A 27,513-nucleotide genomic window follows, 5' to 3' on the forward strand; every position below is an offset into this window, starting at 1 on the left:
AGGACACTGGACATTAATATATAACTTAACTGGTAAAACTGAAGTTGTGACAAAAAGGAAAAGGTTAGGGAAAGAAACAATGGTTAACAAGCTTCTCAAACAGGTACACACTTTTGAACCCCCCAATGCAATGTAGATTACCCCTTTCCCAGCTATACAAGTAAGGCATGTATGACTTTTTGGAGGGACAGTTGAACAGTCAGGAGGTTAAAAGACTCTTCAGGGAGCCAGGACAGCCAATGTCAAAAAAGTCTAGGGGGAGCTGAGGCATTTCTTGAAGGGAAGTAAAGTCTTGCAATGTTAGAGTTTTGTTGAAAAAGAAAATCACTGTTGGGCCACAAGCTGGGAGGCTTGTGACGGGCAATGCTACAAGCAACTTTGCAACAGGCAGCAAATCCAAGTCTCAACTGAGCGCAAGCAAGACACTCAAAAGCCAAGTACCCCTTAGTTCACAGTGACTTTGGTCTGAAGAAATAGTTCCAGCAGTAATTTGGCAGATCCTGTTATTCCTGGACCTCAGTTGTGGGGAAAGTGGGAGGACGTCTGGGGACTCCTGCACTAAGAGTCGAAGGTTGGCGGCAGCAATGGGCCAAATTCAGATCACGAAGTGCCACTGGTTTCAGCTACTCGCAAATAGCACCACTGCGGTTCTTGGACACCTAGTGGACTTTCCTTGCTACTGGGGTCCAGCACTCTGTTGAGGTGGCTCAGGCTCGGTCAGCCCTGCTTCGAGGAAGTCCGGAGGATCTTCATGGAGCTCTGGTCCGGCTTAAAAACGATCCACTCGATTCTGGTGTTCCTGTCCGCTGGCACTCGGTTCCTGCAGCAGCAATGGAAGTACAGCCAGCAGAGAGGGTTCGCAGTCTAGTTCGCCTTGGGGGTCGATTGGTCCCACCACCCCAAGGGGAGAAGTCTTCCTCTGAAGGGCTTGTGTAGTCGAGGCGAATTCAGAGCTTCAGCACTGCAGCAGGGCTTCACTGGGCAAAACGGTCCAGGAGTTGCAGCTAGCGTCTCTTCCAAGTTCTTCTTCAGATTCCTTAGTCCAGTGGTCGATTCTGCCTTCCTTGCAAAAGGCCTCACCTTTTATGCAAGTTTTACACCATCCATTTGCAGCCTAGCTGTCACTCACAGCAGGGTGGCTGTCCTCCAGTACAGCTAGCCAGCCAATCACCTTTGGGTGCATTCCTGTAACCAAGGAGACTAAACACAGATTTTCGGGAACCTCCCTTGCTTCCTGCCCTGCCAGACACGCTGGAGCCAGAGGCTGGCTTCACCAGTGAAACCCGCCAAAGACAAAATGAACAAAGGGACCAAACATCGTTTGGCGCGCAGAGTAAATCTCAAGAAGAACCTTTCCAACAAGAAATGGTGGGAAAAAAGACGACCAGGGCCATTTTGACAAAATGGGCACTGATGGATGCAATACTGCAGCTGAGGATTCAGTCTGCTGTAAAAACACAATGGTAGTAAAAGTAAACCACTGCCACCAGCCATTAATTGTAGAAAGGGTTAACAAAAATGTTACATTAGAAATTAGCCAAATGGGATACTAAATAACCCCTCCAGCACTGGGAAGATTGTGTGTCCTGGGTCTACAAAGTTACAAAAGGTAGTCAATTTCACTTTACTGCTCTTGGAAACAGTAGTTTATCCAAGAGAAGATACGTAAACCTTTGAGAAAGCCAAAGGACTCCTCTGTGCCACTGCACTGAAGGTGCAGTGTGTCACAATGTAAAAAGATGATGCCTATAAACAGTTCAAATCAAATAAAAATGCATGAGAGTGTGGGAAAAATGTCTTACTCGCCAGGATAAACATTTAAAAAAGTCCTAAAGTCCAGCAAAAGAGCTGGGGGTCTCTAGGAAATTATAGCACATTTCTGATAATTGTCCCTAACAAAAGGATTTCTCAGTGATGCTGCACGGCAGGTGCTGTGTGCCACCATACAAAAAGTAGATGCCTATGGAGTTTGTCAGATTCGAAAAACACACAAAATCAAGTAAAAACAAGAGTGAGAAAAATGTCTCACTCCAGGGTTAAAATTAAAAAATCCTAAGTCCAGCAAAAGAGCTGGGGGGTCTCTTAAGTGCTAAAATCCTCCCACCTTAATGAAAATTCTCCCTAACAAAGACAAATCATCCTGATATCCATCCTTGTTGATTCCATGATTACAGCCACCAAAGGTAAGGCACTTGCCTGTTCTACATGAAACAGCGCGAGAGTCAGCCACAGAGAGAGAGCGAAAGCAATAATACCCCCTTCCCAACACCCAAGGCTGCTTTGATTGTGTTCAGATTTGCATCCAACAGTTGAGTACCTGTACAATTTTAACATATGGGGCATCAAACTCAGATTTTTGAAACGTTTAGTGTACTTTCTAAAACTCTAGGCATGCTGGGGTTGTGGGAGGTGGTTTCTAGTATGAAACACCTCCCCAGAGTCAAACGCAATAAATCTAGTCCCCCACCACCCATAGACTAAAATGTTGAGTAATATAGAATTAAAAATTAAAGGCAATGCCCAGTTTTATATCCCACGGCAAGAGCCAAACGGACTGGTTCAAAATATGTAGAAAATGTTAAAGGGTCTACCAAATAAAATGCTTCACAAAGAAAGACTATCCCAATATTTAACTTTACCTTCATATTCAGCTTTGATCCGCAAGGTTTCATCAGGACCTTTGTGTGCAGAGGTCACTCTGAGCTCGCAAGGAATTCCATAGTTGGCACAAGACTTCTTGATCTTCTCACAGTGTAGAAGATCAGAAATCGACCCCATCAACACTACAACTCTACCAAGGCTCTTTGATGCGAGCAGCAACTTCAGAATAAGAAGGAAAGAGGACAAGTCAGATGTAGAAAAAAAACATATGTATTGTACATCAATAAATAGCAATTGGCAACGCTACCTATGGTACTGCACAGTATTGACTGTCCATGGCCATAGAGAAATATCCCCTTGACATTTTTTATTCACCCGGACAAAGACCACGTTAGTGCAAAATGCATTGCAACGTACAAGCCTTAGTGCCCGAAACCCCCTACCAATGATAATGGGCGTGGTATGTGTTAAGACAATTTCATTTTTGAGGTTTACTTGTGCCCCTAAATATTTTGCTTTTTGACTTCATTTTCATTGGCAGATAAATCTACTGAAGTTGCCCCCCCCCCGCCACTGCAACCCTTTTTTGATGTACTGTTCTATGGTTCTACATATGGCTCAAAGGACAGGTTTTTTTAAAAGATTGTTTTTAAGCACTATTTGTCCTAGGTGATTCCATCACTCTACTAAATGTGTTGTGAAGAACTGGTGGCAGCTGTAATTTACTTTTGGCATCGCCAGGGGTGCAGTACCAGTATGGTGGCCATTGATATACTAATGTATTTTAAACCCTACTCCCAGCCATTGCTTTGGCTGCATGGAAGTTAACCCAGCATGGCCTGAATATTAGTTGTGCTGATATGGTCTCCGCAGGAACCCAGCCCAGCACATGGTTGTGGTACAAACTGGCTTATGTGATGTATCCAATGGAGTCAGGTTCCCCGGCAGTGACGTCCCATGTGGGCAGGGGATGGCAGCCGCTACCTGATCTGGACCCTGGAGGCGGCTATATGAAGGGGGATGGCATGGTAGGAGAAACTACCGGGGAGATGGCAAGACTTCAGTGCACCCCCTGCTCCCCTTTCCCATGAGGAAGACCCTCTAAAGCCCAAGACCGCAATGGCCTGTTGTCATGTGTGCGTTACCCCTTGTAAAAAGGGGGTAAACTAACCTCTTCCCCAATATTCTTTGGGTCAACTCCCACCTATAACCTGAAGAATCAAAGCTCCAACGAAACCATTTTTGCGTCTGGTGCACCTTTATGTGAAGCTTGTTCTCATGGAAAACCACTGAGAAAGACTAACCAAATACTGTATCTCCAATGACAACCATTGACTCCAACTCCCATGACCACCGAAGTACCGAGACAAGGATAAGATTGAGGTGTTGGTACAAGGTAACAGGAGCATGAAACGCAATTTGCAGATGAGATGTTCTTCAAAACCACCTGTGAGCGGGACATTTAAAGATGGTAACCGCATTATGGAGTTTAACATTGCAGGAGAAGGCGCTGGATCCGCTGCAGAGGCTCAGGATGCTGGAGACACTAACCTGTGTGGCGGAGCAGTGGAGTTCGCTGACACAGAAGGAGACGCAGTGCGTGAGCAGGACAGGCTGTGGAGACGCCGGGAACCATGAAAAAGTTCATGGGTGCTTGAAAAGGCAGCGCTCTCCTTACCAGGCGCATTACAACAGAGCCGCAAAGGAAGTCAGGACAGCTGCACGACCCAGAGTGGGAAGCAAGCAGCAACGCCACACTGCAGAAGTGGCAACAGGACCATAGACGCTGCCGAACAGCGGGCGATGAGTCAGCCCAAAGCAAGTGGGTACCTCAGGCCGTTCTGGCAACCACGCAACAATAATTTGAATGTTATGCGTTTGCTAACACCAAACTATAATAAGATGGTTTGAAAGCATTAAAGGCAAAATACAGAACCAAACCTTGTTAGCTAAGAATTGGTGCCGTCGCACTGTGTGAAATTACACAAGACTGCTCTGCTTGGTATTAGGTAACCAGCCTTTTGGTATAGGTCTGGACTACACAAGTTGGTATTGTGACAGAGCAGCCAGGCCTATCTCAAGAGGGGTAAATGGGAGCTGTAGCAATGAAATTCGCAAATACAAGTAGCCAAGTAACACTTGTACTCAAGGTTTCAGTTATAAATAGATGACTGTTTAACATCATTTTAAAATAAGCATTCTTAAAAAAGGGCAAGATATGTAACAATCAAATATACTTTTCCAGAATCAACACAAGTTAGTGGATACTCTTTGGATATGCGTTTTACACACTTCCTACACCCAGAGACGAATTCATTCACAAGGACAGTAATGGCATTTATCACTAGTTATACTTTGCAGATTGAGGTTGCAGAAAGGAAAGGTAAAAAAGGAAAGAGGTTAAACAGGTTCTCAGGGCATATGAATATACTTAAAATCTTCCAATGAAGTCTAGACAAGCCTTTCCCAGCAATAAAATTTTAAAAGAAGTTACCACCTACGAGGGACATCAATATCAGTCAATGGACTAGACGAGTCTGCAGGGAGCCAGGACAGCCAAAGTCAATTGGAGCCCAGTTTATGGAGCTGAGGCACTTCTTGGATAAACAAAGTCTTGCACAAAGTTAGAGTTTTGTATAAATCGCTTGTTGGGTCACAAGCTGTTAAGCATGTGAAAAGCAGAGTTGGAATCAACTCTAAGGTAAGCTACTGCAATTCTCAACTGAGAAACGCACAGTTCAAAAGACATGGAGGAAAGTACCCCAAGTCTGAACAGTACCCCTGGTTTGAAGAAGTGGTCCAGCTGGATTCTGTCCTGTTTCAGCGGTGCAGACCCTGGGTTCCTGAGCATCAGTCGTGGGGACAAGAGGGAGGACGTCTGTAGGGCTCCTGCGGCAGTAATTTCGAGCTAGTTGGCAGCTACAGGCTCTTTTCTGATCAGCAGCTCGGTAAACAGCACCACCGTGGATCTCGGATACCGGTTGGGCTTCCTTCACACTCCTTGGGTCCTGCACTATGGTCGTCCTGCCTCTGGAGGGTCCTTATGAGACTCCTGGAGCTTTGGCCAGGTTGCAGACATTGCACTAGACTATGGAATTCTCAACACCCGCCCCCCCCCCCCCCAGACACTCGGCTCTTGCAGCAGCGAAGAAATAGCACCAATCAGATGGTCCAGTGGAGTTAGTTGGTCCCGCTAACCCAAAGGAAGAAGTCATCCCTTCCGGAGCTTCTCTTGTCGATCAGAAAAGGCGTTTCAGCAGAGCAGCAGGGCTTCACCGGGCAATTTCAAAGGTCCAGGAGGATGCAGCAAGCTTCGTTCACGGTTTCAGTCGGGTGTTCTCGCAGTGGTCGACCCTGCCTCTAGTTCCAAAACCCTCGCCTTTTAAGCATGTTTCTCCCATTCATGCACAGCCTAGGCTGTTAATCACACAGCAGGGTGGCTGTCCTGAAAGGACAAAGGGAGGTATGGGTGGGCACCGTTGTGTTTTTCCATTCAATTGTTCAAAGAATTCCTTGTAAGGTAGATGGCGAGCCTCAGACTTAATATACACTATGACAATGCATTACTTACCGTAAAAGCATTTCTGATGGTTGTATCTGCTTAGATTCACATGCTGTGCATAGGTCCGACATCCAGTGGTCACTGCGGAGTATTGCATTTTGTTTTTCGTAGTCGAAAAGGGGACGTCGACAAGGCGTGTCTGTAACACTATCCCTATAGTGACGTGCGTTGTACCCACAATCCCTCACGCGTCGAGGTCCCTCTGTTTGTATTTTTCTGCCCTGAGGGAGCCTTTTAGCCGCGAGTGAGTACAGAAAAGAGAGAAATATATATAAAAGGATGTCTATGTTCCTTCCATCCGAGCGGGGAGGAAGGGTGGGCGCATGTGAATCTAAGCAGATACAACCATCAGAAATGCTTTTACGGTAAGTAATGCATTGTCTTCTGATGTTTGTTAATCTGCTTAGAATCACATGCTGTGCATAGACTAGCGAGCAGTACCCGGAGTTGGCGGTGGGTTATGAGAAGGAACAGTAGAAAAAAGATGTCTTAATACTGCCTGCCCAACCTGGGAATCAGATCTAGAGTGTGCATCTAGACAGTAGTGTTTTGTAAATGTGTGCACAGAACTCCAGGTTGCCGCTTTGCAGATGGACTCAAGGGGAACATTTGCAATGAATGCTATGGAAGCCCCCGTGCCTCGAGTGGAATGTGCTCTTGGCTTGAAGGGTAGTTCTCTCTTAGCAAGAGTGTAACAGAGTGATGCATTGAACAATCCATCTAGATATAGTGGACTTAGAGACAGCATCTCCTTCTCTTCCTGCTGCCACCGAGACAAAGAACTGATTAGTCTTTCTCAGTGGTCTGGTTCTTTCCATGTAGAACATGACAGCTCTGCGTACATCTAGTGTATGCAGACTTTTTTCTCCCGAGCTGGAAGGGTTTTGAAAGAACGTTGGTAGTTCTATAGTTTGGTTTACATGAAATTTCGAGATGAATTTAGGTGCAAACCTTGGGTGTGTGTGTAGAACCAACTTATCTTTGTGAACTGTTACCAAGGGGTCTAGTACAGAAAGAGCCTGTAGTTCACTTACTCTCCTAATAGAGGTGATAGCTATTAGGAAAGCAGTCTTAAGGGTGATATCTTTAAGAGTTGCCTTGTGCATGGGTTCGAAGGGAGGACCCATGAGTCTGGAAAGTACCACATTTAAGTCCCATCCGGGAGCTGGGTTAGCTATCGGAGGGTGTATCCTCTTTACCCCCTCCATGAAGGCTTTGATAACTGGTATCTTCCACCACGACACCTTGAGTTGGGAAGTGGTGTATGCAGAAAGTGCCGCTAGGTGGACTTTAATGGAATTGAACACTAAACCTGAATCCAGTAAATGGGTCAAGTATAGAATAATGTCAGTAGGAGAGCAGTCAACTGGGTTGATGCTAGTACCTCTACACCAGATAACGAATCTTTTCCATTTGCTAGAATAGCAGTGTCGAGTATTAGGTTTTCTGGCTTCCCCGAGGATGTCCATACATCTCTGTGGGAGTTGTAAATGTCCAAATTCTATGATCTCAGGAGCCAGGCTGCTAAGTTCATGGTCTGAGGGCATGGATGCAGTGTTCTGCCCCTGTCTTGTGACAGCATGTTGTACGGGCAGGGAAGTTTCACTGGGGGAGATAGGGACATCTCCATCAAGTGAGCGAACCATGGCTGCCGGGCCCACATTGGGGCCACTAGTATCATTGTAACCTGCTCCTGATGCATCTTGTGCACCACTTTGTTGAGAAGGGGAGTCGGGGGAAAGGCGTAAACAAATTTCCCTGACCATAGAATCGACAGACCGTTCCCCTTGGACTGGTTCTGGGGGTACCTGGAGGCGTAACTTTGGCATTGTGAGTTTTCCAGAGTTGCGAACAGGTCTATTTCCGGGAATCCCCATTGAGTGAAGACGTCTAAGACGATGTCTTTGTGTAATTGCCATTCGTACTCTCCGGGCAGGGGGAAGTCTCTGCTGAGTTTGTCTGCTAGAAGATTGAGTTCCCCTGGTACATGTTGTGACAGTAGGAACATGTTGTGTCTGAGAGCCCACTTCCATATATTCTGGGACAGTTTGGACAGTCCTGGAGAGTGAGTGCCTCCTTGCTTGTTGAGGTAGTACATGGCTGTGGTGCTGTCTGTGAGGACCATCACTGTCTTTTCTTGCAGCTGTTTCTGAAAGGCTTTCAGTGCTTTGAACACCGCTAGTAGTTCCAGCAGGTTTATATGCTTGGATGCTAAGCTCGGAGTCCAAACTCCGTGGGCCGTCTGATGGGATAGGTGAGCCCCCCATCCTGTAAGGGATGCGTCTGTGGTTAGAGTGGCTTCCACTGCGGGTGTGGCAAAAGTTTTCCCTAATAACAGGTTTTCTTTTGTCCACCACCGTAGCGAGAGAACCAAGGCCTGCGAGACCACCACTAGATCGTCCCATTGTCCGCTGGCCTGACACCACTGGCTGTAGAGCCACTCTTGCATTGGGCGCATGCGCGCGTGAGGTACCAAATAAATACATGACGCCATCATCCCTAGCAAGCGCATTGCTTTGCGTACCGTCACCTCTCGGCCTGCTACATAATGGGGAATTTGAAACCGCATGTTTTGGACCCTCTCGTTGGAGGGGAATACGAGGCCGTCCTTTGTTCGAATTAGAGCCCCTAGGAATTGTTTGGTTTGGCTGGGGTCTAAGCTGGACTTCTTTTCGTTGATGGAGAAGCCCAGTTGGGACAAAAGGTCTACGGTCTTTTGGGTATTGGAGAAGCATGTTTCGTAAGAATCCCCTGTTATGAGCCAGTCGTCGAGGTAAGGGTATACCGGGATGGATAATCTGCGCAGGTGGGCCGCTGCCACTGCCAGTACTTTCGTGAATACCCTTGGTGCAGATGCTATCCCGAAGGGTAGTACTCTGAACTGGTAGTGTTTGTCCTCTATTTTGAACCTGAGGTATTTTCTGTGCGATGTCAACATTAAAATATGAAAGTATGCATCTTTCATGTCCAGTGTTGTCATGTAATCCCCTTGTGATAACAGTGGGATTACCTCCTGTAAGGTCACCATACGAAACTTTTGGGGTTTGACAAATATGTTCGCTGGGCGCAGATCTAATACAGGGCGCATGGTTAAGTCCTTTTTGGGTACAAGGAAGTACACTGAATAAATACCTTCTGTTACCTGTGATAGGGGGACGGGCTCTATAGCTTCTTTCTTCAGTAGTTCTTCCATCTCTTGAAGAAAAATGGAGAGGTGTTGCGGTGTCAATCGTCGGTTCCGTGGGGTCTGTACTTCGGGGAACCGTTGAATTCGATGCAGTATCCGTGGGCTATGGTGGATAATACCCAGCGGTCTGACGATATTCCCTCCCATGCTGAAAGGAACGATGTTAGCCGGCCCCCGACCGGTGATGCATGGGAGGGGGACCCGAATTTTCGGGTCATTTGCTGGTATTGGGCGTGGAACCTCTGGGGCTGGAGCCACGACCTCTTCCTTTGCCACGGCGTTGGCCTCTTTGACTGAACTGGGTGTTACCCTGGTTAGTGGGCCAGTTGGAGCCAGAGTAATATTGTTGTTGGTTCTGCTGCTGTCTTTGGCCACGAAAGGAGCGTTTATTACCATAGCCTCGCCTGTTAGGGGGCCTAGAAATTTGATCAAGAGTCTTGATGGTATCAAACTCTTTTTTAGCATGTTCTAGGGCCTCATCTACTGCTTTCCCAAACAGATGAGTCTGTTCAATGGGTTTATTTATGAGGGAGGCTTGGGTTTCGGGCTTAAAACCTGAATTGCGTAGCCAAACGTGGCGCTTGAGAAGTATTCCCTGCACTAGGGAGCGGCCAGCCGTCTCAGCGGCATCTAGGGAGTTCTTAACGATGCCCTGGTTTACTAGTGTGCCCTCTGATATTATAGCTAGCAGGCGAGAACGCAGAGGTTCAGGTGCTTCCTCTGCTTCGCTGCGCAGCTTGTTCCACTGTGCATCTGCGTAGCTAGCTAAAAGTGAGTTGTTATTAGCAATTCTAGTAGAGAAGGCGGCGGAGGTCGTGATTCTCTTCCCCAGTGCGTAGAGTTTTTTGCCTTCTTTGTCTGGAGGTGCTTCACTAGTGGATAGTGGCACCCCTGCTCTTTTTCTTGTGTTGGTAACCACAAGGGAGTCCGGAATAGAGTGTCCTCTGATGTATAAAGGGTCAGAGGATGAAGGGCTGAAGAGCTTTTCTATTCTAGGGTTGACCCCTCTTACTAAAGCTGGGTTAGTAAGGGAAGGAGAAATTCTTCTTTTAATAGAAGCCAGGAGTGGAATAGATTGGCTAACCGGGGCTTTTTCTTTGATGACTTTTTCTACAAAGTCAATGTCTGGAAGAGTTTCCCCTGTATCAATCTCAAAATGCGCTGCTGCCCTGCGCAATAGTGCATTGAGGGAAGGTTGGTCATCTATGGGAGAGGAGTTCCCATGTGAATCCGAGAGGAGAAGGGAGAAAGGCATCAGGGTCTGAATGTACTGATGGGGATTGCCAAGGCTGCACTGACGGTGAATGCCAGGGCTGCGAGGTAGCTGTATCCTCTTCAAATCCTGTAGCAGTGGTGTAAGGATCTTCTTCGAACCCCCCTTCCTCAAGTTCTACCTCTTCTTCTCCACCCAAACACTCCTCATCTTCTTGGAGGTATTGCTCCTCCTCAGTGAGGTCAACCAGCCTAGGAATCTTGACTCTAGGGTCATCCTGTGGCCATTCTTTGTCTTTTGTGAGTGGGTGGGTCTTGGTTTCCTAGAAACCTTTCCATTTTCTCCATGCAAGAATGGAGTCTTTCAAGGGTCTCATGGGGTACCCCTGAATAGTCTAGAGGGGGGAAATTAGTGTTTTCGCCTTCGAATCGTTTCGAACGCTCCCACGTCGTCGACGAGAGGTTCCCGTCTCCTTCTGAAAAGCCTTCAGGTAGTTCGGAAGCGTCCTTTGGAGAAAGGGGCAGTTCCTGGCTACTTTTATGTTTTTTCGACGCGGTATTCGACGTTTGTTTCGTCGTCCGCGTAAGTTTGTCTTCGGCGACAATTCTCGGTAGGCTCTCGACCACGATTTTGTCCGTCGAGGGCTCTGGTGTCGACGTTGTGTGCGTTTGCGCGTTGTACCTCGACGGTCGCTCTATGGAGCGTTGCGTCGGATGTTTTTGGGGTAGCGCTCGTGTTAGATGGAAGCCCAATCGCTGGTCGCGGCTGCGTTTGCGGGTGGGGCTTGTGACCTTTACGGTCTGCGGTAGACGCCGGAGTGCCCTGCGTCCCCTTCGGCGCTGATGGATCCTTCGTTCTCGACGAAGAAGAGCCGTGGGTAGTGTGTTTAGCCTTATGGGGTTTGTGTGCGTCCTTGTCGCCGGGGTGTTCATCCCCATAAGCAGGGCGTGAGCCGAGCCCATCGGGGCCGGACGACGAGGAGCGGGAGCGCTCCTTCATGACTTCCGTAACGGACGTCGAGTTATCGCACTCCTCGTCACTTTCAGTAACAGCGGCAGCGGGTGAGGAAACTGACTTCGACATCGCGTAGTCCGCCCACCTCTTAACCCTACGTTCTTTAAGAGTCCTGGGTTTTAAGAGCTTGCAGGCTGCGCAGCTGTTCTCTATGTGATCGAGGGGTAAGCAACGATTACAGAGCTTGTGCTTATCTTTCCAAGTATATTTGCCCCTGCAGCGTGGGCAAAACTTAAATGGTGTCCTCTCCATAGCTGAGGCAATAATAGCTGGCGATAACAACCCCAAGGGAAAGAAAGGGGAGAAAGAAAGACATTCTCAAAGAGAAGCGACAAAGTTCTAACCCCCACTCTCCCTACTGTAAGTTGGCCGTCGAGGCCAGGCCACGTGTTCGGCAGCGCCGAAGGATCTCCTCCGCTCTTCCTCTCCGTCGAAAATCAGTTCGGCGGAGAAACAGCTTCACAGCTAACGTCGAGGGGGAGGGATCGTTATCAGTATATTAAGTTATGACAAAAGGACCGAGGTCCGTGGCAAGTATAGCAGTGTCTCTCTAGGAGCTCCGCGAAAGGCGACCAGAAACTGGGCGGAAAAAAACAATCTGAGGGACCTCGACGCGTGAGGGATTGTGGGTACAACGCACGTCACTATAGGGATAGTGTTACAGACACGCCTTGTCGACGTCCCCTTTTCGACTACGAAAAACAAAATGCAATACTCCGCAGTGACCACTGGATGTCGGACCTATGCACAGCATGTGATTCTAAGCAGATTAACAAGCATCAGAAATTGGTATACAAAAGCACAGGAAAAATAATGTCTGATGAAAGTGTCAGACCTGGGCTTGCAGATTATTGTAGTAAATACTACTGGAAAGGTTTATTCGTTCATACCATCGCAATGTGCATATGAACAAAATCACGAGTTCATTGTATCCTTGTTAGGTGATCAATGTTTTTTAAAATGAAACTTAATTTTTCTGTGAAGAAAAATTAAAGCAAAGCCAATGCATTTCGGACCTCTTCAATGGTCCTGCAGGGCTAATTTCAGCTCATTTCTTTTGGAAATCCCCCCCACCCCCCACTCGTCCGCATGCGACTCTTTTAGACTCCAATCAGAACTGGTTGCATTCAGGCATTTCTATAGACAAAGGACAGTGGAGTTGCTGGAACCTCCCTCACATCCTGCCCTTCCAGACACACTGGAGCCAGAGGCAGGCTTCATTCCACAGCCTGCCAAATGCAACACCAACAAACGGCTCAACTTGGCCTCAACGCACAGAGTAAAATCCCAGCAAGACCTCAAACCGAAAATGGCAAAAAAAAGAGGAACGTGCCATTTTGACAAAATGGTCACCCATGGGTGCTATGCTGCAGCCGACGTTTCAGCCTGCAGTAGAAAAGCACAATGGTAGTAAAATAAAACCACTACAACCAGCCATTTAAAGTAGTGAGGGCAACAAAAAAATGTTACACGAGTAAGTAGGAAAAGGGGTGTTATTAGGCAAGATTGTATGCAGTACCCTGTGGGAGACTGCACCAACCTTGTCCACTTGGCAATAGTTAACTCAACCTTTGTTATAAGCATGTAACACATCAGTTGGTAGCGTGACTGAGTAGCCAGGCTGATCTTAACAGGGGTCAGTGTGAGCTGTAAGGTTGTAACAGTTTCACAGTGACAGTTATTCAAATAAGCACTTAGATTCAAGGTTTCTTAATTAAACAATTATTCATGTATTAAACAGTGAGTTGAACATGTAACACTTCAAAATATACTTCAAAACACACTTAGTTTCTTTAATCAGATGATACCCATTGGGGATGGCACACAGACTTCCTACACCCTCAGGTGACTTAAATAGCTCAGACACTGGACATTGATTTGTCACAGGTACATTTAGAGCAATACTGGTGCAAAAGGTTAGATAGGGGAATAAAACAAAGGTTATCAAATAATTCATAAACTGGTAAGTACCTTTTGAACCCTCCAATGCAAAGTAAATTAACGCTTTCCTGGGGGAAAGGTAAAGACAAAGTCAGAGCTAAGAAGAGTCTCTCAGAGCCATGACAGCCAATGTTAGTTGAGCAAAGTCTAGGGAAGCTCAAGCTCTTCTTGCAGGTAAGTAAAAAGCCTTGCACAATGTTTTAGAAAGTTTTGTAGATCCAAAATCACTGAAGGGCCACAAGCTGAGAGGCTTGTGAGGGGCAAAGCTGCAAGCAACTCTGCAAAAGGGCAACCAAGACAAGTCTCAACTGAGAGCTAGCAAGGCTGCACAACAAGAGGCAAGTCTCCTTAGTTTTACAGTACCTTTGGTTTGAAGAAACCTGGACCCAGCTGGTTTCTGTTCCGGTGTAGGTCTGCAGATCCTGTGTTCCTGGGCCTCAGTCGTGTGGACAAGAGGGAGGACATCTGGGGTCTCCTGCACTACGAATGCAAAGTCAGCGGCAGCAATGGGCAAACTTCGGATCAGGGGCACTTCACAGTTTCAGCTCCTTGCGTCTCCCGCAAATGGCACCACTGCGGTTCTCGGATACCTTCTTGGACTTTCCTCGCATCTGGGGTCCAGCACTCTGTTGAGGTGGCTCAGGCTTCATCAGCCCTGCTTCATAGAAGTCCGGAGGATTTTCCTGGAGCTCGTGTCCGACTTAAAAACGATGCACTCAATCTGGTGTTTCTCTCCCTGGCAATTGGTTCCTGCAGCAGTACAGCTAGCTCAGAGAGGATGTCCAGAGGAGTTCACTTTGGGGTCGATTGGTCCCACCAATCCAAGGGGAGAAGTCCATTGCAGGGCTTCTCTAGTCGAGGCGAATTTGGAGCTACAACAATGCAGCAGGGCTTCACTGGGCACACCAACGGTCCAGGAGTTGCAACAAGCGTTTCTTCCAAGTTCTTCTTTGGATTCCTTCGTCCAGTGGTCTACTCTGCCTTCCAAGCCAAAAAGCCTCACCTTTTATGCAGGTCAGTCACAGCAGGGTGGCTGTCCCTGCCGGACAGCCAGCCGGCCAATCACCTTTGGGTGCATTCCTGTAACCAAGGGGATTAAGCAGAGGGAGTTTCAGGCACCTCCCTCACTTCCTGCCCCTGCCAGACATGCTGGAGCCAGAGTCGGGCTTCACTCGTGAATCCCGCCAAAGACAAAGCAAACAAAGGGACCAAACCTTGTTTGGCACGCAGAGTAAAATCACAAGGACCATTCCAGCAAGAAATGGTGAAAAAAGACGACTGAGGCCATGTTGACAAAATGGGCACCCATGGGTGCCTTACTGCAGCTGCGAATGCAGCCCGCGGTAAACACACAATTTACTTTTTAGTAAAAGTAAAGCACTGCCACCAGCCATTAATTGTAGAAAGGGTAACAAAAATGTTACATGAGAAACTAGGCAAAGGGGATACTAAGTAACCTCTCCAGCACCCGATGGTAAGATAGTGTGTGCTGGGTCTAGAAAGTTACACATGTAAATAGTCAATTTCACTTCACTGCTCTTGGAAACAGTGGTTTCACCAAGAGAAGGCATTTAAACCTTTGTAAATGCAAGACTTCCCTGTGCCACTGCACTGAAGGTGCTGTGTGACAATATAAAGATGATGCCTATGGAGTTTGTCAGACTCCAAAAACAAAAAAGAAACAGTTCAAATCACAGAAAAATACATGAAAGTGGGGGAAAAAAAATTAAAAACATTTTTAAATTAAAAGTCCTAGAGTCCAGCAAAAGTGCTGAGGATCTCCAAGTTAGAGAGGAATTGGCACATCTGAGAATTCTCCTACGCTCACCTGGTCTCTGCGGGGGTGTTGCGGCACAGTTGGAGCCCTCCCTGGAGTAGACTCCCTCAGACCGCTTCTCTCACTCAACAGCTGCCTCAGCGGCCTCTTTGTGGGCCTGGAAGGCTGGACCTGTTCCGGTGAGAGACAATGAGGCTAGCGTGGTGGAATCATGGTTCCCTTCCGCCCATTCGTGAAAAGAAGGTGGTGCATGATAGTACGTAAGGGCAAGCTCTCCGTCCCACTTTCCTTCAGCAAGGGGCGCTGTGGATGGACCAAGTTACGTCACTGGTCCTGATTGCGGAGGTCCACACCGGCTGCGACCGCTCCGTCTTGAAGTTAAGTGTTCTTATGACTTTTGTATTGTCCTTGTAATGACACTTATTGTTCGTAAGGGTATGTTGTTCTTTCTCTTCCCTGTAGCAATGAATATGACCCAGGAGCGCATGATGGCAAAAGGAAGCAGCTCTGGGAGTTTCCACCACTGGTAGGTGGACTGGTGATTTCAGAGACTGTACCAAATTTGTAAATTATGCCGCTTTAACGGGTTAAAGTTTGTGCTATCGCTCACCTTGTGTCTTTTACTCTTTGTAGGTGCGGCAGGTTGGCGATGGCTGGAGGCTGGTATCTGGCTCCTGGTGGTGGTTGGAGACAGATTCGCGTGGAGGCAGCACCCGAAGGTCCCAAGTCGATGGAATGCAGAACAGGTAAGGTTGTTCGGTTGTACCTGTCGAGGACTCCGGGAAGGGGAGTATGACTGCGGCCGAGTCGGGAGCTGATGGCGAGGCTTCCAGCGAAGAAGCGATCACAGGTAAGGCGTGCGCTGCAACTGCTGAGTGAAGGCAGATGGTTGTGCTTCCGACGGTGGTGCGATCTCATGTAAGGTATGCGCAGCGATTGTAGAGGAAGCGAGTGACGAGGCCTCCAGCGATGAGGCTTTCCAGGTTAAGATGGTTGAGGTGGCTGGAAGTGCGCACGTTGAGTCAGGTAGGTGGCGAAAGGTTCCGGAGACTGGGAGTGCACGTGCTGGATCAGGTAAGATTCTTCTGGTCAGCAGTGAGCGTTACGTTGCTGAGAGCAAACTAATGAAGCGCCCGTGTTCAGGTGGGGCCGGCTTACTAGCCTGGCCACAGGAACTCCCTGTAGGCTCTGCCTTGTGGCCCCACCTAGCTCCTCCTTCCGCCTTCTGCACGTGCCTTCTCAGTGATAGTCAGGCCCCGCCCAGCCTTGCTGCACGTGCCCCTGATATTCTGTGTGCTGAGCACACTTTGAAATGAGCTTGGTGCCATTGGCGCCAAGACTGGGTCCATTGGGACCTTGTATGTAGTGGAGGACTAGGCTCTTGCCTAGTGACGATGACAAATTCTCCCTAACAAAAGGGAGAAGGGAATCAAGATCACCAGAGAACGAAGAAACAGGACCAGATGGGCAATAAATAACCAAATAAATAGGACAAGAAAAAGAGCAAAATGGATATTCAAATGCAGAAAGGATGATTGTTAGGGAGTTTTACTATGTCGATCTATGGTAGGACTGTACAAGATTCATTCTTAGGTGTACAGGGCTCAACTACCGTTTCCCAGAGAAAGTAAAGTGAACTTGACTTTACTAGTCTTTTCAAATTCCTAGACCCAGCACACACTATCTTACAATAGAGTGCTGGAGGGGTTACTTAGTATCCCCTATGTCTAGAAACTCATGTAGCAGTCACATGCTACCCTTTCCTCTTGAAATGGCTGGTGGCAGTGCTTTTACAACGAACTTCCATGACTCTTCCCGACCGCGAACACTGGTAAAATCGCGGGAGCCATTTTTAAGATTGTGTCTGAACCTTAAACGAGTCCAGTCTTTTTTCGCCATTTCTTTGGAAAGGTCCTTGAGTGTCTCTGCGCGCCAAACCAGCTTTGGTCCCTTTGTTCCTACACCTTTGGCAGGCTTCAGGACGGAAGACTGCCCCTGGCGCCAGAGTGTCTGGCCAGGAAGGAAGTGAAGGAGATGCCCGAAACTCCGTGTTTAGTCTCCTAGGAGACCCGAATGCACTCTGGCGCGATTGGCTGGCTGACTGTCCGGCAAGGACAGCCACCCTGCTGGGTGAGTAGCAGGTAGGCTGGAATGAATGGGAGGAAACTGGATAAAAGGCAAGTCTGTTGGCTTGGAAGGCAGAGTCGACCACTGGAACGAAAGAACCGAAGACAATCTGGAAGAGGACGGCTGCTGCAACTCTTGGACCGTTGGTTTGCCCGGTGAAGCCCTGCTGCAGGTCCGAATCGCCAATTTCATCTCAACAGAGAAGCCCTTCAAGGACGACTTCTCCCTTTGAGTTGATGGGACCAATCAACTCTTAAGCCACTTGGGTAGCATTCTCGGAGCTGGTTGTAATTTCCTCAGAGTGCTGCAGGAAACCGAATAGCCAGGGAGAAGGACACCAGTTTGTGTGCTTGACTACAGATACTGGAATCGAAGATTTGCCTTGGCCAGCTTTTTTACCAGTCCCAGTACAGGAGTCCCGACGTCGTCCTCTTGTCCCCACGACTGAGGCTCAGGAACAGCGAGATCTACAGGAACTGCCAGGAACAGATGTCTTCAGCTGCATCTTTTTCTTCATTGTAAGATACTGTGAAAACCTGACCGAGAGAACTTTGCTCTCACTGCGAAAGTGCGTGAAACTTTGTCAACTTGCAGGCCTAGTCAGCTTGTGACCCGACATATGAATCTTTCTCTTACGAACTACTTCTGAGAACTTTGGCAAAGACTTTTCCATTTAACTTCAAGAACTGCTTTATCCTATACAAGACTTTAGGCCAAAGTCAATGGGCTAACCTATTGCATTGAATCAACTGCTGGTGAACTCAAACCATTTGCACTGTTTTAGAGTAACTAATATTTGTTTTATTAACTTAGACCTTTTTTCACCTACTTCAAATGCTCTGAATGCCATTTTGCTCCTCCTTCAAATTAGTTTAAAAATCTTCGAACCTGATCTTGTGAAGCACTGAAGTATATTTTTGTGTGATATAGATTGCCTGCTTCAAGTGAATGTTTTATAAATGACTGAAATAAATTAATAAGTGTTTTTCCAAGAAACTTTTAGTATAAGTCTATTTGAATACTTTTAATTATAGACCTCTGTAACACCCTTACAGCTCACATTCCCTCTTGAGATAACCCCAACTGCTCAGCAGCGCTACCACAAAACTGTCCCAATGGGTACTGCACACAAACCTTGCCTAATAATACTCAATGTAAAGATAACCTTTCAGAATGAACACAAGAAAGTAACTTCAAGTTAGCAAAAGCATTAATCAACCAACTATCACTGGGAAGTACAAACTGAAGGTAAAATAACTGTAGTCACTTGCAGGACAGTTGGAAGAAATTCAAGGTAATTAAAAGCACTTGGCAGTTAAACTTAGAAGTACTGTTTCAGTAAAGAATGACTGAATTGAAAACCAACACAGTGTAAGCAGTTACTTTGCAATACTTCTCAGAGGCCTAGAGCTTTACTCCAACCCCCTCCCAATCAGGATACAAATGTATTGCAGGGTCAGATTGTGGGGCCGCTCAAGCAAGGCACAAGCTGTAGAAAGTCAAGAGTTCCAGAAGACTTGAAGCAAGTAACTCTTTGTTGGGTGACAGGGTTTAAGGACATCGGAGAAGCCTCCCTGGGGGCACATAGACCCTAGCGAACATGTATGGGCGAACTCCAAAACACACGAATCAGCAGTCCAGCAACACAAGCAGCAAAGTAATTCTAGGTAAATTTTACCAAGAGTCTCACAGTACCTCAAGAATGAAGATGAAGCAACACGGGCCTCTCACGGTGGAGCAGCAAAAGACCCAGTCACTGGATTGGTCGTGTAGACGAAACAAGGGACACTGGAATGGATCTTGTAGCAGCAGTCTAGTGGAGGGCCGCAGCAACAGATTCTTCTCAGTTCTGTGGTTTTTGGCGCCTTTTTAAAGCACCATTGAAGAACGGTTACCGCCAAGTCGATTTGGTTTGCGCTCTCGGTCCATCACTTCGAAGAAGGGACTTCAGTGAGTTGAATCTTGCCTCCGGAGGTCCAGAAGGAGTCCAAAGTTTTGGGAGTATTTGATCTTCAGGAGACCATGCACTGCACAAGGGTACAGGTAATGGCAGTTTGCAGCCAGTGAGGGTCACATCTGGTCAAGGGATGGCCCAAAATGCAGGTGGTCTTCAGACAGACTGGTCCCACCAGTCTAAGGGACGAAGACGTCTTGTATGGATCTTCCCCGTCGCTTGGAAGAGAGGGCTGGAGCAGCAGCGGTCACTGCAATGTCTCTGGCTGTCACTGGAGGTTGCTAAAGGAGTCCTCTTTGGGCTAGTTCTTCCAGTGGTCAACTCTGGCATCAGGATCCTGGTCTTTTATGCAGGAATACAGCCATTTAATATGCATGCTTCCATTCTGCTGGGGAGAATTCTCACAAATGTGCCAATTCCTCTCTACCTTAGAGACCCCTAGCACTCTTGATGGACTCTAGGACTTTATTTTTTAACCTGAGAGAGACCTCCCCCCCCCCCCTCATGTATTTTTTTGTGATTTGGTCTGTTTCTTTGGAGTCTGACAAACTCCACTGGCATCATCTTTACATTGTGTCAGATTTCCCAGAGGTTTAGATACCTTCTCTTGGATAAACTGTTTCCAAGAGCAGTGAAGTGAAATTGACTTTGCTTACATTTTGTAACTTTCTAGACCCAGCACACTATCTTACAATAGGGTGCTGGAGGGGTTACTTGGTATCTCCTTTGTCTAGTTTCTCATGTAACCATTTTAGGTCACCCTTTCTACAATTAATGGCTGGTGTCAGTGGTTTACTACCATTGTGTTTTTTTACCGCTAGCTGCAATTGCAGCCTTGGTAAAGCACCTATGGTGCTCATTTCGTCAAAATGGCCCGTCTTTTTTCGCGATTTCTTGCTGGAAAGGTCCTTCTTGAGATTTACTCTGCGCGTCAAACCACGCTTGGTCCCTTTGTTCGCTTTGTCAGGATTCATGTGTGAAGCCCGCCTCTGGCTCCAGAGTGTCTGGCAGGGGCAGGAAGTGATGGAGGTGCCCTAAACTCCGTGCTTAATCCCTTGGTTACAGGAATGCACCCAAAGGTGATTGGCCGGCTGGCTGTCCAGCAAGGACAGCCACCCCGCTAGCTGCAATTGCAGCCTTGGTAAAGCACCTATGGGTGCTCATTTTGTCAAAATGGCCCGTCTTTTTTCGCGATTTCTTGCTGGAAAGGTCCTTCTTGAAATTTACTCTGCGCGTCAAACCACGCTTGGTCCCTTTGTTTGCTTTGTCAGGATTGTATGAAGCCCGCCTCTGGCTCCAGAGTGTCTGGCAGGGGTAGGAAGTGATGGAGGTGCCCTAAACTCCCTGTGCTTAATCCTTTGGTTACAAGAATGCACCCAAAGGTGATTGGCCGGCTGGCTGTCCGGCAAGGACAGCCACCCTGCTGTGCGAGTGACAGCTAGGCTGGAATGAATGGGAGAAATCTGTATAAAAAAGCAAGGCTTTTTGGCTTGGAAGGCAGAGTTGAACACTGGACAAAGAAATCCGAAGATTAACTTGGAAGAGACGCCTGCTGCAACTCCTGGACCGTTGGTTTGCCCAGTGAAGCCCTGCTGCTGTGCTCAAGCTCCGAATTCACCTCGACAAAAGCCCTGCAAGGACGACTTCCCCCCCCAATCAGCTCCAAAGGGAACTCGTCTGGACAACCTCTCAGAGTTGCCTGTACTTCCTTGCTGCTGCAGGAACTGAAGTGCTAGGTAGAGGAACACCAGATTGGAGTGCATCACTTAAGACGGAACCAAGCTGCTGGAAGATCCCCTGGACTCGCAGTAAGCAGGACTGACCAAGCCTGAGCCAGAGTGCTGGACCACGGATGCGAGGAAAGTCCAGAGTGGTATCCGTGATAATGCTGTGGTACTATTTGCTGAGACGTGAGGATCTGAACCCGCAAAGTGCCACTGAATAGAAGTTTGTCCTTTTCTGTCGGCGACCGTCCCTTTGCAGGAGTCCCCAGAAGTCATCCCTCTTGTCCCCACAACTGAGGTACAGGAACAGGTTCTGCAGAGCCACACAGGAACAGAAGCCAGCTGGAGCCATTTCTTCTAACCAAAAGGTACTGTACAGTCTAAGAGGACTTCTTGTTGTGTAGCCTAGCTAGCCTGTTCAGTAGAGACTGTTCTTGGTTACCTTGCAGAGTTGCTTGCATCTTTGCCTTTCACAAGCACAACAGTGTGTGGCCCTTCAAGTGTTCTTTACTTCACAAATTCTTTTTGAAAACGTTGTGCAAGACGTTTACTTACCTACCAGAAGATAGACTTTGCCTGGCTCCCTGAAAGACTTCTACTTCCGACTCTGTGCTTTACCCTTTCCCCCAGGAAAGGCATGCATTACTTACTGTAATAGCCTTTCTGATGATTGTATCTGCTTAGATTCACATGCTGTGCATATAGTCCAACATCTAGTGGTAACCACAGAGTATTGCTTCTAGTCTTTCGAGGATCAAAAGGGGACATCAACATGGGCGTGCCTGTAACACTATCCCCAACGTGACGCGTAGTATACCCAAAATTCCTCTTGCGTCTAGGTCCCTCCAATTCTATTTTTTCTGCCGTGAGGGAGCCTTAGGACTATCGTGAGATATTCCTTCCATCCGAGCGGGGGAGGAAGGGTGGGCGCATGTGAATCTAAGCAGATACAATCATCAGAAGAACAAGTTACTTTCTTACCTGGTAACGTTCTTTCGATGGGATGGTCTGACGACGTATTCCATATCTATGACGGGTCATGTCCACAGCTGTGCTACTTCGGAAAATCTTTGGCGTCTGCATCCTGCGATGACGTTGATGCGCCGTCCCCGAGGACATCGGCCGACGTCACCCGATGTGATAAGTAGGACGCACAACGCCCTTAGCCTCAGTTATAGTTTTTTTCCCAGAACGTGTGCCACCAGTTTTCTGCCAGTCAGACACACAAGGCCTTGCGACACACAAGCTTCAATTGCAAAAGAAATTCTGCAGCGGGGAAGGCAGGGAGGGAGCGATATGGAATACGTCGGACCATCCCATCGAAAGAACGTTACCAGGTAAGAAAGTAACTTGTTCTTCGAGGGGATTGGGTCCTCCTACGTATTCCATATCTATGACAGACTCCCAAAGCAGTACCAAGCAAGGAGGTTGGAAAGAATTTAGAATACAAATTTAGCATGCCCAATCAAATTGCGGAAAAGAGAACTGCCTTGCCAAAGGCCAGATCTTGCCCTCTGATGGAATCAAGGGAATAGTGACATACAAAAGTATGTACTGAAGCCCAGGTGGATGCATCACAGATGTGACGAATAGGAACTCCCCTCTGCAGGGCAGTAGACGCAGCCACTCCTCTGGTAGAATGGGCCTGCAAGCCAGCCAGAGGGTCCTTACCCGCCAAGCGGTAACACTCGGACATAGCTAAAATAATCCAACGAGACAGTGTTTCGTCACAGCTTGTCCGAAACGCTTTCCAACGTAACCAATGAAAAGTTGATCGTCCACTCTGACCCGGGACATGCGCGAAATATAAAAGCTCAACGCTCTCAAGGATCAAGCCTATGGAGCGCCTCTCCTCTTCCTTACCAGGATGTGGATGATAGAACGCCGGAAGAACCACCTTCTGGCTCAAATGAAATTCCGATAGCACCTTCGGAAGAAAAGGACGAACTCTAAGGACAACCCTGTCCTTGTGAAACAGTGAAGGGTGGCTTAACTGAAAGTGCCTGTAACTCACTCACTCTGCGAGCGGAAGTAACCGCAACCAAAAACAGTTTTCAGAGTTAGCAGCCTCAAGGGGCAAGAATGTAAAGGCTCAAACGGAGCACCCATAAGAAACTTAAGAACAAGGTTCAAATCCCAGCCTGGCACCAGAAAAGGTGACGGAGGGAAAACATTAGTGAGCCCTTTCAGAAACTGCGAAATTAAAGGAATTTTAAAATAGGAACACTCTTCAGACGAACGCTTAAATATGGACAGCGCCGCCAGTTAACTTTGAATGGTCCCCACTTGCAGGCCCCTGTGGGCCAAAGAAAGCAAAAAAGACAGAACCATGGGAATGTCGCATTCAAAAGGATCCACATTCTCAACTCTGCACCAGTCGCAGAACTTTCTCCAACGGCAACGGTACAGAGACTTAGTTGCCGGCTGCCTGGCCGAGAGCAACACCTCCATCACGTCTTCAGGGAGGTCCCAATCCTTATACCTCAACCTTTCAGAAGCCAAGCATGAAGATTGAGGGATCTGACCTCTGGATGGAGAACCTGACCCCCCCCTTCCGTGAGAGCAGATCGTCTCGGTAGGGAAGACGACGTGGAGGGCAGATGGACAAGTCTAGAAGGTCCGGGTACCACGTCCTCCGGGCCCACGCCGGAGCAATGACGATCATCCGGGAACCGAACCTCCGCAGCACTTGCGGTATGACGGGGACTGGAGGAAACGCGTACAGCAGTGGGAATGACCACTCCACCACGAACGCATCTCCTAAGACTCCTTTTGGAGGAAATTCCCGCGAGCAAAACCTTTCGCACTTGAGACGAAGAGATCCACTTGAGGGGTCCCCCAAAGGGCGAAGATCTCCAGGAGAATCTCCTGAGCCCACTCATGAGAGATCGTGCTCCGCCTGCTCAGAGCGTCCGCCGTCTCGTTGTCATCTCTGGCCAGATGAACCGCCGAGATCGAAACTTCCTGCTGGATGGCCCAGAACTAGAGCTGCATGGCCTCCCTGCACAGCGGAAGTGACCCTGCCCCCCCTCCCCCCCCACTTTTTTTGTTGAGGTAGTGCATGGCCACAGTGTTGTCCGTTAGAATCAGGACACTCTTTCTGCGCACAGTCGGCAGAAAAGCCTTCAGGGCTAGCCTGACGGGCCTCAGCTCCAACAGATTGATATGGAGTCTGGACTCCGACGGAGACCAACGACCGCTGACTGTCAACTCGTTGGCATGAGCTCCCGATCCCGTGAGGGATGCGTCCGTCACAATCGTCACCTCCGGCCAGGGCAGCCAAAATGGGCCCCCGCCCCCTTCATCAGATTGCCCTCGACGGCCCACCACAGGTGGTCTCGGGCTACCGTGGGCGGCACCTGAACAGGGTCCGACAGCCTGCCGGAGGACTGTGACCACTGGAGCTTGAGTGCCCACTGCAAAGATCATCGCAGACGAGCCTCTGGCACCAGAAGAATGCAGGATGCCATGAGGCCGAGCAGTCTCAAGAATTCGGACGCTGGGAGATTCTGGGCAAAGTGAAACTTGTGCACCATCTGCTGAATGTGAAGAGCCCTCACCTGAGGAGGAAAACACTGCCCCAAGGACGTGTCGAGCACTGCTCCGATGTACTGGAGCCGCTGCGTTGGTGTCAAATGGGACTTCTTTAAATTGAGGGAGAAGCCCAGCCTGTGAAGGGAGTGGCAGGTGACGGACAGATCCAGGACTTGCTCGGGAGAGCTCCCACTGATCAACCAATCGTCCAGGTAGGGGTAGACGTGAATCCCCCCTTTCCTGAGATGCGCTGCCACCACCACCACCATAAGCTTGGTGAAAACCCTCGGGGCAGAGGTCTATCCGAATGGCAGGACCCGAAACTGAAAGTGAGAGTCGCCAACCGCGAACCTCAGGTACTTCTTGTGCTTGGGATGGATCGGCACATGGAAGTAAGCATCCTTGAGGTCGAGAGACACCAACCAGTCCTGAAGTTAAAGGGCCTGGAGGACTTGAGAAAGAGTCACCATCTTGAACTTGTCCTTCCTGGGGAGTTTGTTCAAACCGCGCAAGTCCATGATGGGTCTCAATCCGTCTTTCTTTGAAATCAAAAAATAAGGGGAATACTAACCCTTGTTCTTCTCCGCTACAGGCACCAGTTCTATGGCGCCTTTCTCCAGCAGGGCTTGAATTTCCCGCGCAAGGAGTGGATCCGGACTCTTCAAAGAGGTAGATTGTCGTGAGGCCTCTGCCGAAAAGGAAGACAGTAGCCGTGGGTTATGATCGCCAGAACCCACACATCCAAAGTAATGGCTTGCCACTCTACAAGATGCTGGGCCAGCCTTCCCCCCAACCAGCGAAACCATGGGACCTGGCCCCATGACTGAGTGGTAGCGGCTGCGGCGTTGCCTGAGGGCAACGAGGTAACTGCCCGAGCGGCCTTGGCACCTCGAGTACCTTTGTTTCCACCTCTGGCACTCTTACAATGGCCTCGTTGACAGGATCACGCGGTCTTGAGCGCGTCGAGGACCGGGACCTGGAACGGGCATGGCGAGAACGTCTACCCTTGTCCGAGCGGGACCTCTCCCGCGAGCCCGAAGGCGTACGGGCGGTGTCTCTCGACCGGTGCCGACCGACCCTACTCAGAGGCGCGGACGGACCGGTGCCTTGTGATTCCAGAATCGCTAACATCTGCTTCCTGAAGGAAGCCCATTCCTCCGGTGTCGCTTGCATCGAGGGATCGGAAGACGACGGGGAAGGCGACCTATGCCGGCGCTTCCTGGAATGCCTAGTAGAGGCGGAGGAGTGGCGAGACGACTCCTGGAAGGAGACCCACCGGACTTCAGACGATGACGCGTAGAGTCACCCCTCGAGTCATCGGTCGAAAGCCCCGCAGACCTCGACTTCCGGGGCTTAGACACCCGGCCTACCGACAGCTTCTTGCGTTCCCGCAAGGCCTTTGCAGTGAGCGACTGGCAGTCGACAGTCGTCCATATCATGGGCCTCCCGAGGCACCAGAGGTAGGCGACGTGCGAGTCCGTGACCGACATCTTGGACCCACAGTCCCTGCAGTTCTCAAAGCCCGGACACTGGGTCGAAGATGAAAGACATCGCCACGAACAGGTCTTCACAACCAACCAAACAGGTTGAACGAACCGAGAATAGAAAACCGCAAACTCCGAGTCGAGGCGTACCGAGATTCACGAAGCAAACATGTTCGTGGAAAAAACGGAACTGAGGCTATGGGCGTTGTGCGTCCTACTTATCACATCGGGTGACGTCGGCTGTCGGAGGAGGTCCTCGGGGACAGCGCATCAACGTCATCGACGCAGGACGCAGACGCCAAAGATTTTCCAAAGCAGCACAGCTGTGGACATTACCTGTCATAGATATGGAATACGCCGGAGGACCCAATCCCCTCGAAATGCTATTACGCAAAGTAATGCATGTCTTCTGATGCTTGTTAATCGGCTTAGAATCGCATGCTGTGCATAGACTAACGAGCAGTACCCGGAGTTGGAGGTGGAATGTGAGAAGGAACAGTAGTGAAAAGATGTCTTAGTACTGCTTGTCCCACCTGACAATCAGACCTAGAAGGTGTGTCTAGACAATAGTGTTTTGTAAAAGGTGTGTACAGAACTCCAGGTTGCTACTTTGCAAATCGACTCTAGGGGATCATTTGCAATGAATGCTATGGAAGCCCCAGGGACTTTAAGTAGAGTGCTCTAGGCTTGAAGGGCAGTTCTCTCTTAGCAAGAGTGAAGCAGAGTGTGATGCAATTGACAATCCACTTTGAGATGGCTGATTTAGAGACAGGATCCCCTTCTCTACCAGCTACCACTGAAACGAAAAACTGGTTTGTTTTCCTTAGTGGTTTAGTTCGTTCGAGGTAATACATGACTGCCCTGCGCACATCTAGTGTGTAGGCTTCTTTCCGCCACGTTAGTGGGGTTCTGGAAGAAAGTTGGTAGTTCTATAGATTGGTTCACTTGCAACTTGGAAATAAATGTGGGGGAAAAATAGAGGGCGAGTGCACTGAAAGGACCTGTAGTTCAGACTCTCATTATTGAAGTGATTGCCACTAGGAAGGCAGTTTTGTAGGTAAGAGCTTTGAGACATGCTTTATGCATAGGCTCAAAAGGAGACCCCATAAGTCTAGTCAATACCACATTTAGGTCCCACCCAGGAGCCGTGTTAGAAATGGGAGGGAATAATCCTTTTAACCCCTTCCATGAAAGCCTTAATAACTGCTATCTTCCACCACAACACCTTCTGTTGGGACGTAGTGTAGGCTGAGAGTGCAGCTAAGTGAAACTTCAGGGAATTAAAAACCAGGCCCAAGTCCAGTAAGTGAGTCAAGTACAATACAATATGGGTAGGTGAGCATTCAATGGGATTGATGCTCTTGGAATTGCACCAGATGACAAAGCGCTTCCATT

General features: G+C 48.6%; 1 protein-coding gene across 7 annotated transcripts in view; it reads right to left on the reverse strand.

The window, feature by feature from the left end:
• The window catches only part of PAICS (phosphoribosylaminoimidazole carboxylase and phosphoribosylaminoimidazolesuccinocarboxamide synthase), a 1,368,496-nt gene that overhangs the window by 88,172 nt on the left and 1,252,811 nt on the right, over positions 1–27,513 (reverse strand). For all 7 annotated transcript variants that reach the window (XM_069631608.1, XM_069631609.1, XM_069631606.1 and 4 more), the window contains one exon: positions 2,640–2,820. In XM_069631608.1, coding sequence (XP_069487709.1) covers positions 2,640–2,820 — 181 coding nt within the window. The remainder of the gene's footprint in view (positions 1–2,639; positions 2,821–27,513) is intronic.

The sequence above is a fragment of the Ambystoma mexicanum genome, chromosome 6q (assembly GCF_040938575.1).
Source record: "Ambystoma mexicanum isolate Mex_15411 chromosome 6q, UKY_AmexF1_1, whole genome shotgun sequence".
Classification (NCBI taxonomy): Eukaryota; Metazoa; Chordata; class Amphibia; order Caudata; family Ambystomatidae; genus Ambystoma; species Ambystoma mexicanum.